Source organism: Ursus americanus, chromosome 18 (assembly GCF_024610735.1).
Source record: "Ursus americanus isolate L20-20 chromosome 18, mUrsAme1.1.p, whole genome shotgun sequence".
Classification (NCBI taxonomy): Eukaryota; Metazoa; Chordata; class Mammalia; order Carnivora; family Ursidae; genus Ursus; species Ursus americanus.
In genome coordinates this window covers 21353919-21380713 of record NC_142144.1, presented here as the reverse complement: position 1 = coordinate 21380713, position 26795 = coordinate 21353919, and the positions used below count along the sequence as shown (strand labels likewise).

General features: G+C 42.7%; 1 protein-coding gene and 1 pseudogene across 2 annotated transcripts; one reads left to right on the top strand and one right to left on the bottom strand.

The window, feature by feature from the left end:
- Window positions 1-4404: 4404 nt before the first annotated feature.
- Window positions 4405-26609, bottom strand: PTGR1 (prostaglandin reductase 1). 2 transcript variants are annotated; one of them, XM_045814821.2, is made up of 10 exons: window positions 26487-26609; window positions 24344-24459; window positions 22894-22939; window positions 22054-22110; window positions 17235-17402; window positions 15281-15398; window positions 14413-14568; window positions 11995-12103; window positions 7926-8044; window positions 4405-4671 (listed from the first exon to the last, which is right to left on the bottom strand). In XM_045814821.2, exons 2-10 carry the CDS (start codon window positions 24447-24449, stop codon window positions 4561-4563), a joined length of 990 nt encoding a protein of 329 aa, XP_045670777.1. In that variant the 5' UTR covers window positions 24450-24459; window positions 26487-26609; the 3' UTR covers window positions 4405-4560. The 2 variants fall into 2 exon arrangements, with proteins under 2 accessions (XP_045670777.1, XP_045670778.1); XM_045814822.2 differs by lacking the exon at window positions 26487-26609 and adding an exon at window positions 25443-25626.
- On the top strand, window positions 20152-20663 carry LOC123803409 (rRNA-processing protein FCF1 homolog pseudogene; annotated as a pseudogene).
- Window positions 26610-26795: the final 186 nt, after the last annotated feature.

The window sequence follows — 26795 nt, the reverse complement described above, 5'->3', positions numbered from 1 at the left end:
TTTTAGTGTAGTCACAAATATGTGCAACTATCACCATTATATAATTCAAGAATATTTTTATCTCCCCCAAAATAAATTCCAAACCTATTAGCCATCACTTCTGACTCCTCCCTGCCCCATCCATACAACCACTAATCTACTTTCTGTCTCTGAATTTGCCTGTTTGTTCTGGACATTTCATATAAATAGGATCATACAGGGGCGCCTGGGTGGCTCAGTCAGTTAAGTGTCTGTCTTGGGCTCAGGTCGTGATCCCGAGTCCAGGGATGGAGCCCCATGTCAGGCTCCCAGCTCACTGGGGAGTCTGTTTCTCCCTCTGCCCCTTACCCCGCTCGTGCTCTCTCTCTCCCAAATAAATAAAATCTTTAAAAAAAAAAATCATACAATGAATGGTCTTTTGTGTCTGTCTTCTTTCAGTTAGCCTAATGTTTTCAAGATCTATTTAGGTTGTAGCATGTATCAGTACTTCATTCCTTTTTATGGCTGAATAGTATTCCATTGTATGGATATGCCACATTATAGCCATTCATCGTTTGATGAACATTGGGTTGTTTCTTCTTTGGGCTATTATGAATAATGCTGCTATGAGCACCATGTGTACAAGTTTTTGTGTGGATGTATGTTTTCAGTTCTCTTTGGTGTATACCTGTGAGTGAAATTGGCGGTGCACATGACAACTCTGTTTAGCATTTTGAAGAATTGCTGAACTGTTTCCCGAAGCGGCCACACCACTTTACATTCCCACCAGCAATGTGTGAGTAAATTGGTAAAATCAATTTTTCACCTCTTTGCCATCACTTGTTATTACCTGTCTTTTTTTTTTTTTTTATAACAACTGGTTATAAAAATCCTACTGGTTCCTCTTAATTTTTCTTAAACAGAGTTTCTTTTTAATTTTTATTTATTTATGTTTCTTATGCCCTTTGTTGTTTTGGATGATTTTCCAGATGAGAGGGCAGAATTCTTGCTTCCTTAAAATTAGAAGCTCTGTACATCTTGTTAAACTTTCTGTTGGGCTGATGATACATGTCAGTGGTGATGTCCTGCCTGGTTCTTCATCGGGAAATGTCCATAGCATGCTGACTGTCACTTTACTATTGAAATTACACTGAAAAAATTATATTCTTGGGACATACACAAGTTCACAGAACATAAACTCAGAATACTTGAATTGTGGAATATTACATGCTGGCAAAAATCACATTTTTTTTTGATGCAGTGAGTTGTAGCATACCAAGTCCAGTTAGTCACTTGGCAGTAGTTCTGGATTATGACAAAACACTGCGGGGACGCCTGGGTGGCACAGCGGTTAAGCTTCTGCCTTCGGCTCAGGGCGTGATCCTGGCGTTGTGGGATCGAGCCCCACATCAGGCTCCTCTGCTATGAGCCTGCTTCTTCCTCTCCCACTCCCCCTGCTTGTGTTCCCTCTCTCGCTGGCTGTCTCTATCTCTGTCAAATAAATAAATAAATTCTTTAAAACAAAAACAAAAACAAAAACAAAAACAAAACACTGCGGCAAGTATTTTAAGTGAGTTAATCTTCTGAAACTAATAATACATGTTAATTAACTGAATTTAAATAAAATTCAAAAAAATAAATGAGTTAATCTGAAATACTATATTAAAAAGAGCATTCTTTTCTTCAATACTTTATTAAAAAATGCATAATTGTGCATAGATTGATAGACATATTTAAAAACTTTCCCAAGCTCTAGCAGTAACTAAAAAAAAAAAAGTAATGGAAAAAAGATCCTATTCACATTATTGTCAAAATAATGAAACACAAATCTTTGTGTTTTGAGTGACAAAGTCTAGATATGGAACCAAGTACCTACGAATAGGAAACATAGTAAAAGATGTATTTTAAGACAATGAAGGGAAAATGGATTCCATCAATGATGTAGAAAAACTGGGTCATAACTTGGGAAAAAATTAAGACAGAAACCTATCTTACTGTTGGGACCAAAATAAATTCCAGAAAGAGATGTCGATGGGAGTGGGGGAAACATGAAGACCTGTGTTCCTCCTGTCTCCTCTGAAATTGAAAATATGAATGCCCGCTTGGGAGGTTTTCCCACAAAGTATATGTAGCGTGTGGTTGTGAGTCTCACAGACTTTGGCCTTACCTTGGCTGTTTATTGTCTTTCTCCCTCAGAGTGAGTCAGGGCTCCATAGCAGTTTGGCAGCCAGTACACTCCTGTCTTGCGGCCGACTTTTGTACTGGATGTATTTTTTTCTTCTTTTAAAAAATTAACTGTATTGAGGTATAATTTACATATAATAAGATGCACATTTAAACATACTGCTTTATGAGTTCTGACAAATGTCTCCCCTTATGTCATCCCCACCCCAACGGAACACTGAAATCACCCCCAGAAAATTCTCTCTTGCTCCTTTGTAGTCAGCCTCACTCAATCCCCTATTCTCTGCTCTGTCACAGATCAAATGGGAGAAAAATTTCATGAGCTTGAGCTAGGCAAAGGTTTGTTAGGTGAGACATGAAAATCAGTAACTGTAAAGGAAAAAAAGTAAGTATTATCAAAATTAAAAATAAATCCTCTTGGGGCACCTGGGTGGCTCAGTCAGTTAAGCATCCGACTCTTGATTTCGGCTTGGGGCATGATCTCAGGGTTGTGGGATCAAGCCCCTGTGGGCTCCACGCTCAGTGGGCAGTCTGCTTGAAGATTCTCTCGCTCTGCCCCTCCTCCCACTTGCGCTCGTGCACGCTCGCTCTCTCTCAAATAAAGCTTGAAATATATAAAAATAAAATAAGTGCTCATGACAACCAGTTTCTGGGCCAGCATGTATTGCATTTGGAAGTCATCACTCTGTCCTAACAAGAAACAAGTTGAGGAAACTGAAAGATCAACTCTTTTGAGATACAGCAGAGAACTGAGGTCACAAACAGCTGCCCCCAAAATTGGAGAGTCAGGCAGGTAGATACAGAGACACGTGCTGTTGGAGTTGAAGCCCAAGAGCAGAAATCTCCATGAGCACCAGTGGCACCATGGTAGGAAAACTCAAACTGTAAGCGAAGAATTGCTGGAGGCTCAGTCTGGACATCTCTGAGGTAAAAACACCAGAGGCGCCCATCTTGGGTGAGGATACCCCCACACTTTCCTGAGTTTTCTCTCACACAGATATTTTACTTCCCCCGTACGGAATGGGGACATGGAAGAGCAGAGACTTTTATTTTCTTAATTGTATTTTTAATAGTGGATAATTTATAAGATTTAGAATTTAGAGTTCAGAAAGTACAAAAGTACAAAAGGTTAGGCAGTGTCAGGTTTCTTTCTTATCCCTGCCCTTCAGGCATTCCTCAGTTCTCTTCCCTGGAGACAAATCACGTGTTTATTACATTCCTCCAGAGGTTTCTCACACTTTCTTCTCCCATTCTTTCACTGTGGTCTGATTTAACCCCTACTCTATTGGGAGGCAGAACTGATCAATAGAATTGACATCTTTGTAATTCTGAGTCTTCCTGTCCAAAAGCATGGTACCTTTCTAACCATTCAAGTCTTTTGAGTTCCTGAGTAGTGCTTTAAAGCTAGAAAGTGTTGGTGGGGCTGGCTCAGTTGGTGGGGCATCTGACTCTTGATCTAGGGGTCAGAAGTTCAAGCTCCACGTTGGGTGCAGAGATTACTTTTAAAAAAATAAAGCTTGAAAGTGTTCTTCATATAAATCTCACACATTTTTGTAGGCTTATATTCCCATGTGTTACCTTTTTGTAGCTGTTGTGAATGACAGATCCCTTCCTTGGTCTGATGTTATTAGACTTAGCTGCAGAGGACCAGTGTGGGCTGCCCTGAGAACCCCATATACTAGCAATGATTATTTCTTCTCATGTAATCATAAGCAATAAGGGTGGTAACCTCATGACTTCAAATTCACTGATTTCTCCAGGAAAGTAGCTAACCGTGCACCTAATATAGGCCAGCTGTTATGCTGGTGTTTTTGTTTTGTTTTTAAGATTTACTGATTTTTTTATTTTAGAGAGAGAGAGCGTGTATGCAGTGAGAGGAAAAAGGCAGAGGGAGAGAGAATCTGGAGCAGACTCCCCACTGAGCACAGAACCTGACGTGGGACTCGATCTTACAACCCTGAGATCATGACCTGAGCTGAAATCAAGAGTCAGATGCTTACCAGCTAAGCCACCCAGGTGCCCCTATGCTGATGTTTTAAATAAATGTATAACATGTATATAAAGCAGATGTTACTATCCTTACTTTACAGATCGAAAACACACACACACACACACACACACACACACACACACACAACTCCAAAGTCACAGAAGCAGTAAACTCTTGGACTGCAAACCATTATTTTGAACCATAACCCAGAAGGAGCTGTAGCAGGGAGTGAGGTGGTTGGCCATTGTTCACTATGAAATTTTCACTCTCTGTTCTGATCACATACCACTTAAATGTGTTTTATTAGGTAGTCAAGCTCATTACAATGACTATTTCTTAGATCATGAAGGTAGTATATACAGTTTTACTAAATGGTTAAAAAGGAGTTAATCATCCAAATGATTTCTAGATTCCATGTGTCATTTTTTTCATGCTTTCACTATTGTTTTTCCCAAATTATCTCCTTTCAGCATTCCCATAAATGCAGCTGGCATATTTTCAAATCCTTCAGTGATGTATTCATGGTACTGGATTTTACCCTGTGTCAGAATGAAAAACAAATATAACAGATCAATTTCATAAACTAAATGATACATTTTTCTCATCACAGCAACAAATTTATCAGGTAGACTATGGGAAACCTGGAAATCTAAGACGGAGGCCCTGTCGTCTGTGAGCTTACAGTCAGTCTCGGGGTATGATCCACAAAGTACAGATGAAGTTTTGATCATAGGTGTTAGATCACAGTATAATAATAGGAGAAACGTCACAGGAAGTGATTAAGCAATTTCTAAGTAACTTATATAGAAAAGCTTATCTCTTCAGAAGAGATGGAAGAAGATGGAAAAAGGGGCCCCCTTCCAGGTTATTATCTGTTTTAATCCTTCCAGTAGCTTGTAGCATCATGACCTCTTTGACCCCAAAGCAGCAGAGCCTGTTCGGCAAATGCAAAGACCATGGCAGGCTAACAGTTTGTCCTTGCATCAAGCCCAGATTCTCTCAATATATGCTGAACATTCACTAAGGAGTGTGGGAGGGAAGGGTTCATTTAGTGAGGGCTTTCCATTTTTCTTTCTACTGCAAGGCAGTCTACTAAGTGGAACTAATTTACATTTTCAAGGTTTTTTTAAAGGGGTCTTCTGTGGAGACTGGAGTTACCTGATACCACTTACTTTCCTAATGTATTCCAGTGATGGCTTAGCACCCAGTATGGATTCCTGGAGGGACTATTTGCCTGGAGGTCACTCAACTAATTAATATGTATGGGAGCTGGGATTTGAACCTTGACTAGAAAGCCCCAGCTCTTTCCTGTTCTTAAAGAGGCAAAGAGCCTGGAAAGGGGTTAAAAACTGTAACCCAAAGCTTAAAAGTTCGAAGATGAATACTAATATAAAAGTGTTGTTAATATGGTCATTTAAGGTACAGAATACAGGGTATAGAGAAATTCTTTGTACTTCGTGATTTTTCTGTAAATCGAAAACTAAAAGAAAAGTATTTTTCAGAAGGGGAAGAGATGAGAAAAAAAATAAGTAGACGAGAGAGAAATTAGGCCAATTCATTAGTTACTGAAAACAAAACTGTCACTAGGTCCACTCTGTAAGGAGGAGGCATTTGGGACCCCAACACAGTGGCTTCTTGTCGTCGGCTGGGATTGTGGGAGGGCTAGATCAGATTTCACCAACAGGGACAAAGAGGCTCCACAGTGGGGATTAAAAATCATTCAGCTCTTCTCAGCTTCCGGGAAAGAGCCCAGCTCAGCACTCCAAGAGTTGCACTGGGAAAAACACCAAGCTCGGTGGCTGCCAGAGGAGCAATCAATTTCTTTGAATTGGGAAGTGATGATAAAGCGAGGAGTTTAGAAGTGTGATACCACTTTCCCCTCTAAAACGAAAATGATGCCCCTTGGTTATGCGTGGTGTAAGGTGGGAGAGCATCACAGCACAGGACAAGGGGATGGGCTTCCTCCTGTGGATCTAAGGCCGTGGCTCTAAGAAGACACCCACCTGGGGCCCGAAAGAGCCACAGCTCGAACATATGCCCCTCCAGCACGTACTCAGCAGTATTCGTCTAGTGTTTACATTGACTCAGACACTGTTCTAGATGCTGAGGGTACCTCAGAAAACAATGCACAAATGTTTCTGCCTTCATGGAAGTTACGTTCTCACAGGAGGGAGACGGGCAATAAATACAAGTGAATTATAGCATGCATTATGTTGAAAGATGATAACTGCTCTCGGTAAAAGTAAGATAAGGAGGATCAAGAGTGAAGGGGGCTTGCAGGCGCGCCTGGGTGACTCAGTCAGTTAAGCCTCTGACTCTTGGTTTCCACTCAGGTCGTGATGTTGGGGTTGCGATCTCAGGGTCGTGGGATTGAGCGCCTCAATGGGCTCTGAGCTTGTCCATCTCCCTCCCCTTCCACTGCCTCCCCCGCCCCCCTGAGGGCACATGCACTCACGTGCACGCACGCCTGCGCTCTCTCTCAAAATAAATAAATAAAATCTTTGAAAAAAGGAGAATGAAGGGCGACAGCAATTTAAAATAGGGCCATTTTAAAAGTTGCCTTATTCAGAAGGTAGCTTTTAACAAAGTCCTAAGGGGAATGAGCGAATTAAGGAAGCAGTTACAGAGGGACAGAGGGAAGTGGGGAGGGATTGGGCAGAGCAAGCAAGGGGTGAGCACTAAGAAATGAAATTAGAGAGGTAATGGAGGTCAGATCACGTACAGCCTTGTAGGTTTTATTGTACGTGAAATGGGGAGTTTTGCAGGGATTTGAGCCGAAGAATGACATGGTTTGATTTTTGCTTTAAAAGATCACTCTGGCAGCTGTGTTGGGAATTGTCTGTTGGGGCACAAGGTCGGGAGGTCAGAGAGAGGCTCCTGCAACATCCAGGCTAGACCAGATGGCGGCCTGGCCCAGGGTGGTAGCAGCCGAGGTGGGAGAGCTGGTCAGATTCTGTGGGTATTTTAAAGGTTGAGCCACCAGAATTTCCTGACAGATGAGATGTGGGTAGGAGAGAAAGAATCAAAGATGATTTCAAGGTTTTTGGACTGAGCAATTAGGAGGATGGAATTGCCGTAACTGAGATGGTGAGGTCTGTCTATGGAACGGGTTTGGCAGGAAAGATCAAGACATATTTAGTTTTTTGACGTGTTGAGTCAAAGATGTGTATTACACATGCAAGTGCAGCTGCTGAGCAGCTGAGAGCCCCGGGGAGAGATCCAGGCTGGAGACAGACGTTTAGGAGCTGTCAGCATATGCAGGATATTTAAAGCCAAGAGCCCGGCTGAGCTAAGTAAGGGATAGGCAGACTGTGGGTAGAGAAGAAAAGAAGCCCAGTGAGCCCAGTCCTGTCCCTTGGGACACTCGATTATTAATTTGGAGAGCAGAAAAGAAGCTGGAGAGGAGGAGATCCTCTGAGGAAGACAAATCTGCAAGGAAAGCCAAGAGCCACGGGAAGAAAGTGTACCGAGAGCGTGATCGCCTCTGTCAAATACTCGCCACAGCCGGGTGGCGTGAAGAACTGACCCCTGCAGTTCACAGCACGAGGACATCGTCAACCTTGACAAAGGCCATTTGGGTAGAAAGGCAAGAGTGTAAAAGCCTGATATGTGGGTTTAAGAAAGGACGGATAGAGAGGAACTGCAGACAGTGAGTGTGAACACTCTCTGGGATTTTGTTCTAAAAGGGGGAGCAGTGAGATGGACCTATATTTACAGTGGAGGTGAAACCTATAGTGTGGAAAGGGAATGGAAGCTCGTGTGCAGCTGGGATGGTGGCTCTGGAGCCCATTACCTCTATGACCCATTTCAGCAAGTCCGTCAGAGCCTTCTGGCGGACCTCTCCTTGCCAGCGGGTGACGATGAACCCTTCCATGCGGAGCTGCTGGTAGATAATATTCTCTGGGGATGGGCCTGTGAACAGGAGGACACGTTTAGGCGACAAGGTCCAGGGAGGTGGCCATGGTGAAAACACAAGCAGTACAAGTCACGTCACTGTTCTAGATGTCTCCACTTGTTTCTGATCCATGGGGCTGTCCACAAATCAAAGTGGCCTCTGTGGTTGGCAGAATCACCCCAAAGATGGCTGTATCTTAACTCCCAGAAACTGTGAATGCCTCTCCTTATGTGGCAAAAGGGACTTTGCAGGTATGATCAAGTTAAGAGCCTTTAGCTGAAGAGATTAATTATTGTGTATAATTCAGGTGGGCCCAATATAATCACAAGGGTCCTTGTAAGGGAGGCAGAAAAGTCAGAAGCAGGAAAAAATGTGTGATGATGGAAGCACAGACCAGAGTAAAAGAGAGAGAGAGAGAGACACTGGAAGACTTTGTGCTGCTGGCTTTGTGGATGGAGGAAGGGACCTCGAGCCAGGGGACAGCAAGCAGCCTCTAGAAGCTGGAAAAGGCAAGGAAACAGCCTCTCCTCTTGAGCCTTCAGAAAGAATTCAGCCCTGCTGACCCAGTGTAGACTTTTGATCTCTGGAATTATTAGACAATAAACCTGTGTTGTTGTAAGCCACTAAACTTGAGATAATTTGTCACAGCAGCAATAGGACTAACACACTCAGAGCCCGTTCACAGGCCAGGCAGCAGGGAATGTTCAGTTTCACATGCCGGAAGCAAGGCCCACCAGAACCATCCCAAACAGTTCTACAGAACAGGAAGAGGTCCTGAAGATAACCTGTGAAAATGTTTCTGTGCTACTCAGGCACGAATACCCTGATGTTCCCGATACTTCGCATGTTCTTTTTTTACGCCTTACTGCAGTCATTCTATGGCATAGCCCTATCTCCTGTTCTCTTCTCAAAGCAGGTATAAAAAAGCTAGTGTCTACCTCTGGCCCAAGAGCCAAGAGAGAAGAGATCAAGAGGTTCCACAACTCTAGCTGCCCCTGGCTTCGCCATTTTGGAATACCAAGAGTCAGCCCCGTGGTCGCACAACTGCGTGTGTATGAGAATCACACAAAGGGCTTGTGGAAAGAGGTCGCTGGCCCCTCTCCCAATTTCTGACTTTGGATATGGACTGGGTCCCAAGAATCTGTATTTCTAACAAGTTCTCAGGAGATGGTGATGCTGCTGGTCCTGGGCCGACACTTTGAGAACGACCAGCCTAGAAAAAGCCCTAGGCTACTCTGTGGCCTATCAAGAAGGTAGTTCTCTTCTGTGTGAGAGAGAAAAGGTTGTGTTGGTTACCTGGCTTATTTTCCCAAGGATCCTAAGGGACCAGAAACTGAGGGAAAGACCCCCAAGCATAGTGTTCCAGGAAGTCAGGTGAAAATGCCTGGGAAGAAGAGCCAAGGTGACTGGCATCACTCAAGCTCTAAGTTCCCACTCACTACTTTGAAGAAAGTCACAGGAGCGGTCAGAAAAATAGGGCTTTGTCTGGAACCAAAAGAAACTGATGCAAGTATGAGTGAGACTTGAGGGTGACCCAGGAGAGTGGCACGTCCAAATGCTAGACTGCTCTTGCAGAAAGAGTGCTTCTTCAGAAGATCCACACCAACCATATTTCTTTTCAGGTTAAGGATTGGAATCCTCATCTTCTCATCTTGGAAGAGGATGAAATACTATTTCTGGGCTTATCCACCCTGTTGGGTGGATAAGCCTTATTGGGAGCAGTAAGAATGCGCATCCTTTTAGCACAGAGGATGGGAAGGAAAAATAAAACAAGATAAAGTCAAAGAGGGAGACAAATCATAAGAGGCTCTTAACCATAGGAAACAAACTGAGGGGGGCTGGAGGGGAGGGGGTTGGGGGATGGGTAACTGGGTGATGGGCATTAAGGGGGGCACTTGATGGAATGAGCACTGGGTGTTATACACAACTGATGAATCTCTGAACTCTACCTCTGAAACTAATACTACACTATGTGTTAATTAATTGAATTTAAATTTTAAAAAAGTTGGGGCGCCTGGGTGGCTCAGTTGGTTAAGCGTCTGCCTTCAGCTCAGGTCATGATCTCAGGCTCCTGGGATTGAGCCTCAGTGGGGAGTCTCCTTCTCCTTCTCCCTCTGCCTCCCCACCCCATGCTCTGTCTCTGTCTCTGAAATAAATAAATAAAATCTTTTAAAAAATAAAATAAAATAAAATATAGTTAAAACCCATCAGAGAAAAAAAAAAGAATGTGGCATTTTAATGTGGAATTAAAGCCGGGGAAATAATTAATTACCCCTGAGCTATCCTAACAATGAAATATGTCAGAATTTCTAGAGATCAGAAGCAAGGCAGAATCTCATCCAGAATGGATGGACAAGGCCAGCTGATGTCTTAAAGACCTATCTAAGCAGCTGAACTTCCAAACTCTAATTGCTAAAAAGACTAGATCAAGTTACTGGACCCAAAATATTTGGCTGTACCTAATTGGACTATGGTCAAGAAAATGCATCCTGGAGCTTTGCTCAATGGGCAGGCAGAAGATTTCCCATGATTCTAGCTTAGCATCAGTTAGGAAAATATAAGGGGAAAAAGTCCCTAACAATACGACTGCCAAGTGCACCTGGAGTCTTCTTACAGAAGATAATGCTTTGATTTTTCACAGCCAAGAGGGAATCTACAAGCTGACCTTTCTCGGCCCCTTCCACTCTCGCTCACTTGTCTTAATGCAGTTGTGGGGTTGTTAACTAGCAGAGCTGTAGGGTTTCATTCCCATGAGTGAAGCCTAGCCCAGAATGAATGCCCAATTTATTTATGGTTATCATCCCAGATCCCGATGACACTCTCCAAGATTCCTTTTTGCTCTTTTTTTCTCCTTTTTTTGGACCACAGGTAAATCTGTTATCTCACCAACAGCACAGAATTGTAGTAGAGGGGCGTCTGGGTGGCTTAGTCGGTTGAGTGACTGACTCTTGGTTTCCACTCAGGTCTTGATCTCAGGGTCGTGGGATTGAGCCCTGTGTTAGACTCTGCACTTAGCTCGGAGTCTGCCTGAGATTCTCTCCCTTGGCCTCTTACCCTCCCCCCCACTGGCTCCCTCCCTCTCTCTCTCTCTATAAAATAAAATAAAATAATTTTTAAAAGAAAAAAGAATTGTTGTAGTAGAGAAGGACTCTGTATGAGGAAGGAGTTTAGAAGACTCATCTTTGAATCTCTTGCTAATAGGATTTAAAGAGCCTCTGGTCCTCTTGCCATTCATCTCCCCATCCATAAAATAAGAGGCCTGTACAATGTCTCTCAGAGAAGTAGGACTTAAGGAATATAGTTCTCTAGTTGATACTGCTTTTAGACCTCTGTGGTATGAAGAGGGAAGGGGGCGGTCTCCGCACTGGAGAGTGGAGAAGTGGGGGAGAGAGGCACAGGAGAAACAAAACAAGAACAATCCGGGAACCGAGGGGGAATGCACACTCCTTTCCCTTTCCATGGAAAAGGGTGTCAGTTTTGGGGAGCCAGTGTGTCCTGCTGCTCTAGGAAGCACTGCCCACTACTGTCAGAAGGAAATGGTGGCCCGTTGTTCCCTTCACGTCAAGTCATCCTCTCCCCAACACCATACCTCCAGCAACATCTCAAATATCCTAAAGAACCCTCATATTGCACCAGCCAGACCAATGTAGTCTGTTTCTAAATCAAATCATGGCTGCCTTTTTACAACTTTGCCCAAAACAATAGATAAAAAAACTAAAACTTTTAAAAATTATCAACGTTCTTCTATATTTTCAGATTCTGTTATTTCTCTGTATCAAAACGTAATGTAAAGGTATTTAGTACAAATATATGAAATTACGTATTTTTTCATTTAATAAACACTATTTCATCAAGAATATCAGGAAGTCTTTTTAACATTTTGATAGTCACTGGCCTATACCATATCTGTCCATCTTCTCCTTGTCCAGTCTTTCTACATCTGTGACCATGTGCATGAGCTCATTACCTGGGGGAAGCGGGCGAGTACTGTTATATGTAGAGATGGCCCCACATATAGCAATTCTTCCAAATTTCTTCATCTGGGGGATAACAATGTTTGAAAACTCTCCACCTACCTAAACAGGAAGAAAAAAAAAACCATTTTAAATAATCTAAACACTAGAAGACTCAGGAGAATCAGTAAGTCACAACCATCACTTCACAAAATTTACTCTAGAAGTAAAAAAACCCTGATTGATTTAGCACAGCAGTGCAGAAAACTGCAGTTGGAAAAAGATAGGAGAGGCTGGGCATTTCTATTTGTAGGAACATACCATATATAACTTATACCTTTTATTATATTTTGGAGTTCTCTGATCAGTTCAATAATCTCATTGCTTCTATCTAAGAGTACGGAAAAAAATACTCAAAAGCCACATCAAGAACAAAGTTGGAGGACTCACATTTTCCAATTTCAAAACTTACTACAAAGCTGTATCCATCAAGACAGTGTGGGAACAGAAATATAGATCAACAGAACTAACTTGAGAGTCCAGAAATAAACCCTTATTTCATGGTTCATTGATTTCAACAAGAGTGCCAAAACAACACATTAGGAGGAAAAATAGTCTTTTCAACAAATGGTGTAGAATAACTGGATATGGAAAAGAATGAAATCGGACCCCTTCTTATGCAATACACAAAAATTAACATAAAATGTATCATGGGTCTAAATGTAAGGGCTAAAACCATAAAACTCTTAGAAGAAAACATAGGAGCAAATTTTTGTGACCTTAGATAAGGCAAGGCCTTCTTAGACATGACACCAAACGCCCAAGTAACAAAAGGAGAAATACACCGGCCTTCATTAAAATTTAAAACTTTGGTGCTTCAAAGGACACCATGAAGAAAGTGAAAGAAAAGCAAAAAGGAAAGTGAAAGACAACTCACAGAACAGGAGAAAAGAATCGCAAACCATAGAGTCAATCCTCCTTATTAGTGTATTCCGTATTTGAGAATGGGACTACTTGCTAACGTTTATTTATAACCCCCAATGCAACACTCACAGAGCTTGCCGGCTCATTTGGAGACATGCCTAGAGCCGCAAAAGAGAGACACAAAGTTCCCAGCTAAGGTCAACAAAGGCCAAGGCTCTGTCCTTTTTTCAGCTCTCCCAGAGATTACTGGGGCGGGGCGGGGGGTGGGGGAGCGGAGGGCAATAGGGGGCAGTACAGAGTAGTTCAAAAAGCTTCAGCTCTAAGGCTGGTTGGATGGGGTGTGAATCCCAAATCTGGAAGAATGAGTTTGTGGGGCACTCTCAGGCAAGCTTCTTACCACTTCTGAGCCTCCTTTTCCTCTTTTAAAAAATAAAAAAAGTAGAAGCTTTTAGGATAGAGCCATTTTTAGGATTTAAGATTGTAATTAAGCTGAAACATGTACATGTATGTACGTACTTCCTCTAGAAGCAATGGTTTAGGGTTTGTGGTGCTTGATGGAACATAATACCAGGAATATTGAGAATTGACTATATCTGATAAGGGACTTATCAGAACTTTTATGAAGAACTCTTAAAACTCAACAAACAACCCAATTGAAAAATGGGCAAAAGATTTGAATGGACATATCTCCAAAGATATACAAATGGCCAATAAGCACATGAAAAGATGCCCAATATCATTAGCAATTAGGGAAATGCAAATCAAAACCACAGTGAAATACTACTCAAACCCACGAGGATAGCCATAATAAAAATGATAGATAGTGTTGGTGAGGATGTAGGGAAATTAGAACCCTCATACATTGCTGGTCCGAATGTAAAATAGTGCAGCCATTTTGCAAAATTGCTTGTCCATTCCTCAAAATGTTAAATATGGAGTTACCACATGACCCAAAAATTCCACGTATAGGTATATACCCAAGAAAAATGAAAACGTATGTCCACACAAAAACTTGATCATGAATGTTCATAGCAACATTATGCATAATAGCCAAAAAGTGAAAATTACTCAGAAGCTCATCAATTGATGGATGGATAAATAAAATGTGGTGTATCCATACAATGGAATATTACTTGGCCACGAAAAGGAATGAAGCACTGAGACACATTACAACATGGGTGAACCTTGAAAACATGCTAATGTATAATGCAAGAAGGCAGTCACAAAAGGCCACTTTTGGGGGGAAATGGGGAGTGACTATAATGAGTACAGCATTTCTTTTTGGGATAATGAAATGTTCTAAAATTGATTGTGGTGATGGTTGTATAAGTCTGCGAATATACTAAAAACCACTAGATTCAACACTTTAAAATGGGTGAATTATATCTCAATAAACCTGTTTTTTTAAGGCATATATACTTTACATATTTTGGGTGGAAACTCTAGAAGCATACTCTCTGTATAGTACTTTGTTAGTAAAGAAGATAGTAAGTCCAATTTGTACTCACATTATCAAAGTAACAATCATAACCATCAGGAGAGGCTTTTTTCAAAGTTTCTTCCAAAGACTCTACTGTTTTGTAGTTAAAGGCAACATCATATCCAAGCTTTTTAAGGTAGGCAACCTTTTCATCAGACCCTGCTGCTCCAACAACTTTGCAGCCCTAAATGGGAAGAAAAAAATGGAAACCATGTATAAGCCGAAAGCATGGACCAACCCCCCCTCCTAGTCTAGCATGGTCAGGTTCCCCAATAACACCCTAAGTGCTGAGCCACATATATGAAGACACCATAATGGGTCAATGGGCCCAGAGGTGAAATTAGTCCCTGCATCAGCCTACAACCCAACTTGTAACTTCAGCTTGCCTCTGACCAACCCATAGATTCCGGTCTATGGTTATGTGGTTTGCAGCTTATTTTAACTTGCTAGCTTGACAACCTTTTTATGTGACTGTCTTATTTCTTTAATTTTGGGCTTCTCTTACAGTGACTCGCATGCTATCTTTTGGCACAGTGGTCCTTTAGACTATAATTTGGGCTCAGCTCTGGGACTCTCAGCCCTCTTGTCAGCCCTCCTGGTGACTGCCCCCTTAGCCTTTGATTTGGGCTAAAGCATTGGACTAGATCCTGTCTAATCACAGAGGAACTGGAGAGCATCCTGAAAAACACTTTCAGGATGAGACTAGAGACTGAATTGGTACACAGAGAGTAACTCTTCAGAAATCTCTTATATTCTGAATGTATCTTCAACTTCTAAACAAGACCCACTGAACTAAACTCCGTGAGACTGGGGCAGGTCTGCTCTGTTCACTGTTGTATTCTCAGTGCACACTGTGGGTACTGAGTAAATATTTGGTACTGGAAGAAGACACTTACCTTGAGCTTAGCTATCTGCCCCACCACAGAGCCCACTGCTCCTGCTGCTGCATTAACCATCACTGTTTCTCCACCCTTCACACCACAGATGTCAAGTAGGCCAAAGTAGGCTGTTAGCCTGAGGGAAGAAAATTAAAGATATGTGGATAGATTTGTTGCTTTCCCCTATAATTCATTCAGATACATCCTGAAGGCCTTCTCAACAGCCCAGTGCCATGGGTCCAAGTAAAAGACAAAAAATATAGAAAATGAATATTACTAGCCACTAATGGTCCACCTCCTCCTTCTTCGCTCTTAAATAGGAATAAAGATGATGGAAACTAGAGAAGAAATGGAGAGCTGGTTGGAAAGGGGCTGCACCTAGGCCAAGTCTCAGCATAAGAAGATAAACTCTAGGGATCCTAGAAGAGACAGCTCGTGTCTCAGTCCCATGTATGTCCTATGGAGAGGTTGAGCTTCATGAGGAAAGCCTCCACGTCATCATGGTGCCACAGCCTCAGAACAGATATAATGGTATGTGGTGTCTAGGTATAAGAGGTTCTCAGAGAAACACCTGGAGTTTTCCATGGCTCCTAAGTGGGATGGAAGAACTGAAATTTCCCCATCTCATTCCAAATGAGATGTCGAAGTTAGCTTGCAAGGAAAGAACTACGAGGTCTACAAAGATACAGCTCAGACAGTATTGGACAAGTACTGGGTGAAGAAGCCACCAGCTTGGATGGCCAGCTTGGAAGGCGATGTGGCTGAGGACTCAGTGGGAAAAGGAGACCAGCATAAGATTAAGACAGAGCAAGTTCTAGAAGCTGTTGTCTCCCCTCTATTGACACAGAATCTGCGTTAGCGATTGGACCTTTGCATTAACCCTAGGGAGAGGAAAAAAGGAAATCCTGAGTTTTAAACCTGAACAATGTGAAAAATCACTGAATTTAACTGAGGCTCTGTTTTTCTAACCAAGCCAAGATGCAGGCTTGAGACAGAAATGATGTACAGTGCTTTTCTAAGTTATGTTTTTGCACCCCTGAGTCTGAGCCAATGAAATCTATATCCACTATGGTGATGGCTAAGCTGCTTGCAAAATTTCAGACAGATTCATGTAAAGTTATTTCTCTATGAAACAGAAACTCTACGTCTGCCTCTGAGTATATCTGGGGATCCATTAGGGTTGGACATCAAAGGTGAGGCAGCGAAAGGCACCGAAAACTACAATTTTTCTGAGGACCCAAAAGCTAATATTCCCAAAGTGTTTTTTGAAAGTTGGATGGAGAACCACCTGCTCCAGAATCACCTGGAGTTTTATGAAAAATTTACATTCCCAGAAATTCAATTGACCCTTCTTCTCCAGGCCATAAAAGGAAACTTGAGGTCCCAAGTACAGTTGAGACAGGAGTCTTCCTGAGGGATAAGGCCAAGGAACTCCTAAGTAGTTCAAGTCTGTGTCAAGCTGAGTGATTGTACAACCATACTTATGATTCATCTCAGTTTAAATAATCTCAGATCCCTTCATACCTCGGGAAATTCAGATGTGCATGGGGAAAGGTGGGGAATGAGAGACACTATAGAAAAGGCAAGGCAGACTGAATTCTTTTCCCCCTTTTAAATTCTGAATGGAGGCAGAGATGAGTGAGGAGTGAAGCCAAGATGCTTCCAGGGACTGAAGGAGCTGGTTCCGTTGTGTTACATTTGCCAGCTGCTAGGAAGGGATCGTGCCCCATGCTGCTCCTCACTGCCACTCTCTGGACCGGAGGGTCGGACCAGAGGGTCTCTGGCCTCAATTTCCCTCTTTCCTTCAGTCCAAGACTAACTCTAGCCCATCTTCTTCCCTTCTTAGTCCTACCATCTACTCGAACCAGCCCCTGAGCCTAGACTGTCTCAAGTCTCTTCTTGTTGACCAAACTACTGTGGAAAACCAGAATGTCAGGTATTTAAACAAATGAAATATACCCATGAAACTCACCCTGTCATGCCAACTGTTCCCAGAGCCAAAGACACTGGGATCGTGTCTGGCCACTCTGCGGGTAGCTTTTCCAGATCTTTCCCATCAGAAATAGAGTGCGTCGTCCAGCCTGAAAAAGCCACTACTATAGTTCCTGCTGGGAAGGCTGAGTTTTTGCTTTCCACAACTCTGAAAGACAAAGCACATTAAGACATGGGAAACCTCTTTCAAGGGAATTGGGGTGCTACATGGTTAGTTTCCTAAAAGGGCACTGAAGTTAATAATCCATGATTAAATACCCGACATCTCTCCATCGGAATTCCTAGGCGTTGGTTCTCCTCCTCCTTGAGAGCAAATGTGGACCACTAGAGAGGAACTCTCTGAACTGGTTCCACATCCGTCCCTGTCCTCACCCACTTCTCTCTAAGCAAGAGGCATGCATCCTCTGGCTCAAGGTGCCCTGGATACCAGCCTCTTCTGTTCTTCAGAGGCCACCATCCATCCCTAGCCCCTCGTCTCTCCTGAATCTTTAGCAATGTCCTCTCCAGTGCAGCCTGTCTTCCACTCCTCCTCCTTCACTAAGGTCACAACTTCTGATTGCAAAATCCAGTGGACACTCTTCATTCATTATCTGATTTTACCTTTCTACCATATTAAACAGTCTGGGCTACCCACACTCCTCCTCACTGGTTTCCATAATACTGAATTCACTGGGATTTTGGCCTCTCCTTCTAAGCTGCTTCTTTTCAGTCTCATTTGCTGATTCTCTTTCTCCCACCTTCTCCCACCATTACCATTTTTTACTGTCTTCCCCCTGCTCATTAAGTTATATAACACATTTATTTTAGAAAATTTGATATACTAAATAAAAATATCAGCTCTAATCCCACAATACAAATATAACTGCTAATATTTTGAGGTGTGTTATGGCAATCTTAATGATATATTTAAAAATGTATATTAGAAGAAGGCAAACTGGTGCAGCCACTGTGGACAACAGTATGGAGATTCCTCAAAAAATTAAAAATAGAACTACCATATGATCCAGTAATTCCACTACTGGGTATTTACCCAAAGAATATGAAAACACTAATTCAAAAAGATATATGCACCTCTATGTTTTCCCCGAATTTAAAAAGATACATGCACCCTGATGTTTACCTGCATTACTTACAATAGCCAAACTATGGAAGCAACCCAAGTATCCACTTATAGATGAATGGATAAAGAAGATGTGGTACATATACACAATGGAATATTACTCAGCTATCAAAAAGAATGAAATCTTGCCACCTGCAACAATGGGAATGGTTCTAGAGGGCATAATGCTAAGTGAAATAAGCCAGTCAGAGAAAGACAAATACCATACGATCTTACTCATATGTGGAATTTTTTAAAAAGATTTTTATTTATTTATTAGAGAGTGTGTGTGCAAGAGAGAGCAAGAGCAGGGGCAGAGGGAGGAGAAGCAGACTCCCTGCTGAGCAGAAAGCCCAATGTGGGGCTTGATCCCAGGACCCTAAGATCATAACCTGAGCTGAAGGCAGACGCTTAACTGACTGAGCCACCTAGGGACCCTCATATGTAGACTTTAAGAAACAAAACAAACAAACAAAGAAAAAAAGAGACAAACAAAAAAACAGACTCTTAAATGAAGTGAAGAAACTGGTGGTTGACAGAAGGAAGGTGGGCCCTGGGGGGATGGGTGAAATAGGTGGTGGGGACTAAGAGTACACTTACTATTGTTTTTAAAGGTTTTATTTATTTATTTGACAGAGAGAGACAGAGAGCACAAGCAGGGGGAGCTGCAGGCAGAAGGAGAGGGAAAAGCAGGCTCCCCACAGAGCAAGGAGTCAGATGCAGGGCTTGATCCTAGGACCCTGGGATCATGACCTGAGCCGAAGGCAAAACTTAACTGACTGAGCCACCCAGGTGCCCCAAGAGTACACTTATTGTAATGAGCATTGAATAATGTATAAAATTTTTGAATCACTATCTTGTACACCTGAAACTAGTAACACTGAATGTTAATTACACTGGAATTAAACAAACAAATGCATTTTTAAAAATGTATATTATATGTATTTACATAATTGAAATCACTTTATGTTTTGCAACCCAGTTTTTCTGTCTCAACATTATACTAGTATATATGACTTATACTTTTTCCCATGTTAGTAAGAATCCTTTAAAAACAAATAAATTTAGGGGTGCCTGCATGGCTCAGTTTGTGAAGGATCTGACTCTTGATTTCAGCTCAGGCCATGATCTCATGGTTGTGAGATCAAGCCCCGCATTTGGCTCCGTGCTGGGCGCAGAGACTGCTTAATATTCTCTCAAGCAGACTCCACGCTGAGGGCTGAGCCAGATGTGGGCTCGATCGCATGATCCTCAGATCACAACCTGAGCCAAAACTGAGAGTCAGACGCTCCACCAACTGGGCCACCCAGGTGCCCCACATAAAAACTTTGAACTACGATTGGACATGGGAGAAAAATAAAGATAAACAAAGACCCAAATACTTGCAACACTAATATTCCTAACATATAAGAAGATCTTACAAATCACTATAAAAGATGAAAAGACCTGAAGGAACAAAGGAAAGGGCATGAACATAATCCACAGAAGAAAACTGATAATTAATTTACCAAAAAAATGTCAACATTGCTAATAATGAAAGAAATGGAAGTTAAATGGACATATCAACGTGAATTCATCTCAGATTGCCAAGATGATAAGCAATGGGCATAGAGGTATGAGAAAACAAGTTCTTTAATATGCTATTGGTGGGAGTGGATATTCATACTATCTTTTTGAAGAGCAATTTGACATCAAAACGTCAAATTAAAAATTTGCATCTTTCGGGTTGGTGATTCTGGACGAAATAAGTGTACGGCATGGGGAAGCAAAAGAAAGAAAGTATGTGACCACGAAGTGAATGCTTAGTCTCCGAGATCAGAGGCTTAAAGAAAAGGATAGATTAAAACCTAAAAAGAAAAAAAAGAAAGATCCCAGTGCACTCAAGGAAGGAAGTCCCCCAACATCCTTCCTGCTTATTCTTCCAATATAACACACAACTGGGCCCACCTTAGCACATCTTGGTTGATACCAACTTTATCAACTTTTCCATTAAAGCCAAACTTGACTTAGTACAGTCAATAATGGACTGTCTGTATGCCAAGGGTATCCGTTGTATAACCGACTGTGTAATGGCTGAGACTGAGAAGCTGGGGCAAAAGTATCGAGTGGCTCTAAGGATTGCCAAGGATCCAAGATTTGAACGATTACCGTGGACATACAAAGGAACCTATGCAGATGACTGCTTAGTACAGAGAGTAACTCAGCACAAGTGTTACATTGTGGCTATAGTTGAACCGGGACCTTAAAGGAAAGATCTGGAAGATCAACATTGAGCAGATGCCAGATGATCATGGAGCCCTTCGGTTCTAATTCTTAAAAGATAGAGTTCCTCTGCCTTCCTTTACCAACTTTTTCTGTTGCCAGTTCATATTAGCAATATGCTATAGCATGAATTATTCTTCTTACCCATTTGCTGTTATGAGCAGAGTATGGTTAAGCACACTCACTTTTTCATGTTGTTTTGAAATCGATATTTTGTATCATTTTAAATATTGTTGCATTTTTTTATAAATCAGATGATTGCTCATATTTTAAAAAAGATGATTGCTCATATCAGGCACCTGAGTGGCACAGTTGGTTAAGCATCAAATCATGATCTCAGGGTGCTGAGATCGAACCCCGCGTTGGGCTCTGTGCTCAGCGCAGGGTCTGCTTAAGACTCTCCCTCTCTCTCTGCCCCTTCCCAACCCTGTGATCTCTCTCACTCTCTCTAAAGTAAATAAATAAATCTTTAAAAAAAAAAAAAAAAAAAATAAATAAATAAATAAATAAATAAATAAATAAATAAAATAAGCATCTCCTTTGACCTAGAATTTATACTTCTGGGAATTTATTGTGAAGCAATATTCATCCAAGTAGGCAAAGAATACACAGACATGCACATAAAGAGGCATACATGTTCCTTGCAGAACTATTTGTGATAGAAAAAATTGGAAACAGTTGCTACCAGCTGTAGATTAGTTACATGGCAGATAACAATGGGATAAATTGGCAGCCATTAAAGGGTGCCTGGGTGGCTCGGTCAGTTGAGCATCTGACTTCAGCTCAGGTTGTGATTCTAGAGTCCGGGGATTGAGCCCTCTGTCAGGCTCCCTGCTCAGTGGGGAGTCTGCTTCTCTCTCTGTGCCTCCCTGCTCCACTTGTGTTCTCTCTGTCTCTCTCAAATAAATACATAAAATCTTTGGGAGAAAAAAAAAAAGATTGATTTTTAAAAATTTGCTATTAAAAGGTAGGTAGTATATTTTCATATTATCCACAAATGGTATCCACAATATATTAAGTGAGAAAAAGCAATTTGTTGAAGGGCATATAATCCCATTATTTAAGAAAAATTATAAATATTAGTTTGTGTACTAAACAATTTTTGAAATAATAATACATTAACAACAGTCACCTCTAAGGTTCAGATGGTGAGGGGACTTTCAGTTTCCAAGATATACATTTTTGATTTATTTGAATTTTTGCAATAATCATAAACTGGACAATTACAGTTACAATTTTTTAAGTAATTAAAAGTTGCAACTACGGTAATTTCACAGGTTTCCCTCCCTCCCAATTAGTCAGGAAAGATTTCCCAAGTTGCTTCCAAGATCAGTGAGTGAACCACATGGGCTAAAGAAATTATAGGGGTGATAGAGGCAGATCCAGAAGGAGGTAAAGGAAAGACATATTTTTCAAGCACTGAGACACACAGAAATACCTGGCCACTTGCTGCCCCATCATCGTATCACCCTCCTTCAATCTTCTGGCTGCCACTCTGAAAAAAAAAAAAATCCATTCTTAATACATAAGGACTTCTGGTGAGGGGCACCTGGGTGGCTCAGTGGGCTGTGTGTCTGACTCTTGATTTTGGCTGGGTCATCAAACCCCGCCTCTAGTTGGAATTGGTTGGTATTGTAGGAGAATTGGTTGGAAAAGGCTTACAAATTGGAATTATTATCACAGAATCATACTAGCCCCACAAAAAGGGATGCTAGTTAACATCTGGAAACATTTTTTTACCTTATATTTGAATCTCTATTGATCAGCTCTGAAAACAATGATATTAAAGAATGATGACTACATTATTTACCAATAAGCAAAAATTACTGAGAGGTTAGTGCCCCATAAAGGCTTTTATTCCCTCTCTTCCCTGAATTGTTTACTGAGTACACATATTTGATTAAATTAAAAGAATACAGGTAAATGGAAGGCAAGAAAAGCTTATTTTCGTCTTACCATCTTCCTCTACCCAAATTAGTTGTCAGTAGTGAAATGACAAATTGGATTTGGGCTTCTTTAGTCTTTTAATTTTTCGGGAGCAGTGAGAGGCAAATTGTACACATTAAGATAGGAAATGGTGGTCAAATAAAGGGGCCGGGGGAATCCCTCATCAAACTTCTCAAACCTTTGCTAGCAAAGATGAGCATCCGTGAATCTCACCGCTGATATTATACTCGGACAACGGGGGGGTGACAATCAGTTGGATATTTTAAAAGATGGACTATTTCAAAACGGGGTTCGAAGCACAACACTTGACTTCTTAGGAGGAAAATCATACCTCATATAAGGATCCACGGTAAGGAACAAGGCTTCCAGCAGGACCTCTATAAAATAAAGCATTCCATAGGCAATTAGAAACTCAATGCTTGATGCCTTCCTTGACTTTGGCATGCTAAATAAACACTCGAAATAAACATTGTAAATAAGATCATCTTTCTGCTTCACGGTTGCCCTTCTGTGCTTGCTACTGAAGAGACAAGAGGGGTCCAGCCCAGATTATCATCATCCTCACCATCACCGTCATCATCATGTTATTCACTCAGCACTCACTCCGTGCTTTACATGGATTATTTCACATGATATTCCCAACTATTATTGTTCCCGTTTTATCTAGGACTAGATTAAGGAACTTGTTCAGGAACACATTTGTAATCACTATGTTACAGCGCTCACATAAGGTTTCACTGACAGCCCCCATTAGTATTAAATATATTTTGCTGGAGTGACCCTCATGCACACATTCTCTGGAATCCTGAATCTCAGTCCTGGCTATCTATCCAACTTAGATGGGACTGAACTTGGCTATGCTATTTGATTGCATGCCCCTTTCTCAAAGCCTGCCTACCTACCTGTAAACACCCCTTAATTGTCTGCTCTACAAAGCTAATCTCTAAACATGGTATAGACTGTGCTGCTGTTTCTCTCCCCTAGATTCTTTAGGGGTTTGCCTTGTCCTTCCACTTCCCCCAATGATGGGAGACTCCTCAGTGAAGGATGTGAGTCTTTCCCTCCTATCTTCACACAGGATAATCTGAGTTCTGCACATGGCTGCTAGGCCCCGCTTACCCCACTTGCTTACCCCATCATCAGTCTTGCCAGGACAGAGAGAAAATCCTCCCCAGGGTGTGGTCAAAGTCACAAACAATGTACCATTTCAGTTATGAAAGAAATCAGAGGGCTCCTCCCACATGACATCAAGGCTTCAAACAGAAAACCTTGAAAAAGTCTCTGTGGCGGATTGCGAAATTGTCACGAATACCTCCCATTGCTGTGTGGGGCGTCCTCACCACTCCTCCCAGCAAGAAGTCTATGTGTCACTCCTTGAATCCGGACTTGCTTTGCAAATTAGCAAACATGATACAAGTAGAGGCTTGAAAAGTACTTGCCAACACCCAGTGCTCTAGATCAGTGAAGATCAGTGAGCGAAGACAGAGAGCTCACAGCCTGCTAGGAATGAGCCTGCTAGGAAGGCCACCCAGAGGACTGAGGCACGCACCTCTGCTGAGAGCTTGCTAACCACCAAATGAGTGAGGTCCATCCTAGATTAAACGGTTAGCCCAGATGAAACCTACAGAGTTACCACCAATGTAACCCAGCCCAAACTGCCAACCCACAGAACTGTGAGCTGATAAATGACTGTTGTTCGATGTCACTAAATGTCGCCGTAGTTTATTAAGCAGCAAAAGCTAACGGATACAGACTTTTCCAACTCAAACCTTATGACTTACCTCCATTTTTTAAGGATGGGAGTTCAACAGTCTTTAACTCAAAGTTACTATGAGTAGGGCTGCCTTCAAAGTGCTTCTTCAGGGTCCAGCTCTTAGTGTGAACCATCCTGAAGTTCCTGGAACACAGTAAACACATAGTCAACTGCCATGACGTGACTGGATTATTAGGACTTCCTCACCCCTGCACTGAAGCCAGGCAGCAGGGTCTATCACCATCTACTTCTCTTCGTGGTCATTTAACGCCAACCACATTTATTAGGTATTTACTACATTTCTATTCCTGTGCTAAGCACTTCAGATGCATTATCTCATTTTCTTCTCATGAATTTTAATATAGGTATTATTATCATTGCCAGGGTACAGTACAGGCCTCCTCAGAAATCTCCAAGACAAGGAAAAATGCTAAAACGGACACAGAAATTCTTCGCAGCCCCCGCTGGGGTTTCGCTAGGGCACTGGACAGCTACGTGGTGTTCGAATACTCTGTTCCTCGCGTCACACACAGCGAATCCTGAGAAAGAGCATCAAACACAAAGAACCGAGGAGAAGTCCTCGCACACATTTCAGACAGCTACAACAGCTTTCTCAGGCAGGCTCAGCCTCCTGAATGCCACGGCGTGGCGCTGCTGCTCCGCTCAGTGCCGAGTCTACTTTGGCACCAAACTGGAAATCCAGGGTTTAAACTTGCCTCCACAGGAAACTAAGAGAGGTGATTCAGGCGGCCCTGAGCTTTGGGATCAGGACGCTTTGCTTGGACGGATCTCCCCCGCATCACGCGGGAGCCGCTCCTTCCCCACATGTGTACCTCCAGCGGACAGGACTGCAGTCGCTGGCGATTTCAACGGTCCCACGGCAGTGTAAGCAGAAAAGAGTCAGGGGCCCCCGGAAAGGAAAACTGAGACATAGCTTTCCGGCCACAGGAGAAGTCATTTTAGGCCGTAGGCTATCCTTGCGATCTATGCCTTACTGACTCTACTTGCCCAAGCACGCTTCCTGCGGAACTTCCTCTACGATGTGTTAGAATTACAAAAGAATGCAAAACCTCAGTAGTTTAGAATTTTATGGGAACGAGGGGAATGCAAAACCTAGTTGTTTTTACCTGGCCAGAAAAGAGCCCAACCGGATCAGAGACAATAAACCAATGGTAAAACTCCCAGCGCTGTTTCAAAAGCAAAGACCGATCTCAGGCACATCCTTCGGCTTTCTGAGCACTCAACCTCCGGGCGAACTGGAGTCAGAGAGCTGATGATGCCAACCCTTTACGGCCCTCAAGACTTCTGTCAGCTAGGACTTGGGCTCTGTCACCTTTGCCCCAAGTCCATACTGAACTCTCTTTTGCCCAACCCCTCATGAATATGCATGTACCCTAAGCTTAAAACTTCCCCAATTTTGTTTTTCGGGGTGACACTACTTTGGGAAATATCCCTGGTGTTCTTTACTCTTGCAAGTAAAACCCTTCCTTTTCCTATGCGTTGGCTTGGTTGTGTCTTTTGACTGGACACCCACCGAGAGGCGACCCCAGCTGGGGTTAACAGCGGTGCCCTGGAAACTTTTCCATTGCAAATAGAGCGTTCCCGGCGTCGGGTCCGCAGCCCTGTTCTTCTATTTGTCTCTTCCCAAAAAGGCAGCCAAGAGCGAATTCTGACCTCGCTGCAAGTCCAGACGTTTCCCCCTCCCCGCCCCCGCCCCCCAGTCCCAAAGGACATGGCCTCAGAGGCGGCCGAAGTTCAGGAGAATCGCACCACCAGGGGAAGATGTCCGGGTGCAGTGCCCGCAGGCACACTCGCCTCTGGCTTCCACCGCTTCTCCCTGCACACACCGGTGCCCACTAACCGAATTCCGACCCCTATCTTTCTTCTCCTTCCACACTGGTCCCAGTTTTGCAGTCCGAGCTAAGGCAGCTATGCAATGCACCCGAATGCAGACAGACCATGCCCTTCCTTCCAGCATGTCTCCGAACTCTCCAAGAACAAGCAGGGACCCATAGACATTGATCGGGACATCTGGCTTTCACTTTCCTCGTAGTGCAAGACTCAGAAGTTATTAAGCAAGAGGAGAGGGAGAGCAACGTGCAAATGTTCCACAATAGGGAATTCTAGGAACTTAGCAGGAGAAAAAGAGTGGGGCGGAGATGTTTACTTACCGGAGTCCGTAGGTCCCACTATGTACACGGAGAATGTGGTTGGGGTTGTGCGGCAGAGCCCCCACCGCCTGGATTTAAGGCCCTTCAGGAGAGGGTGGGGCTTCCCCCAGGGGCGGAGCTGCTCCTGCAAGAGTGAGTGTGTGTGTGTGTGTGTCTGCGCTTCCAATAGTAAAGGCCTCCACTGGAGCCCTACCCAGGTGGAACTGTACCTGCACCAGCTTCCTAACTGGGAACTGGGTGCAAAGATGGTATGTGGGAGAACCAACCGCAACCTTCCCTGCTTAGGCAGGAAGGAGACAAATGCAGGGT

Coding starts and splice junctions, on each gene's coding strand:
- PTGR1 (XM_045814821.2), bottom strand. CDS start 24,449: ATGGTTCACACTAAGAGCTGGACCCTGAAGAAGCACTTTGAAGGCAGC. Junction 14,569..15,280: donor GGCAGATAGCTAAGCTCAAG/GTAAGTGTCTTC, acceptor CTTCCCATTTAG/GGCTGCAAAGTTGTTGGAGC. Junction 12,104..14,412: donor ATGATTGTTACTTTGATAAT/GTGAGTACAAAT, acceptor CTTCCTGTTTAG/GTAGGTGGAGAGTTTTCAAA.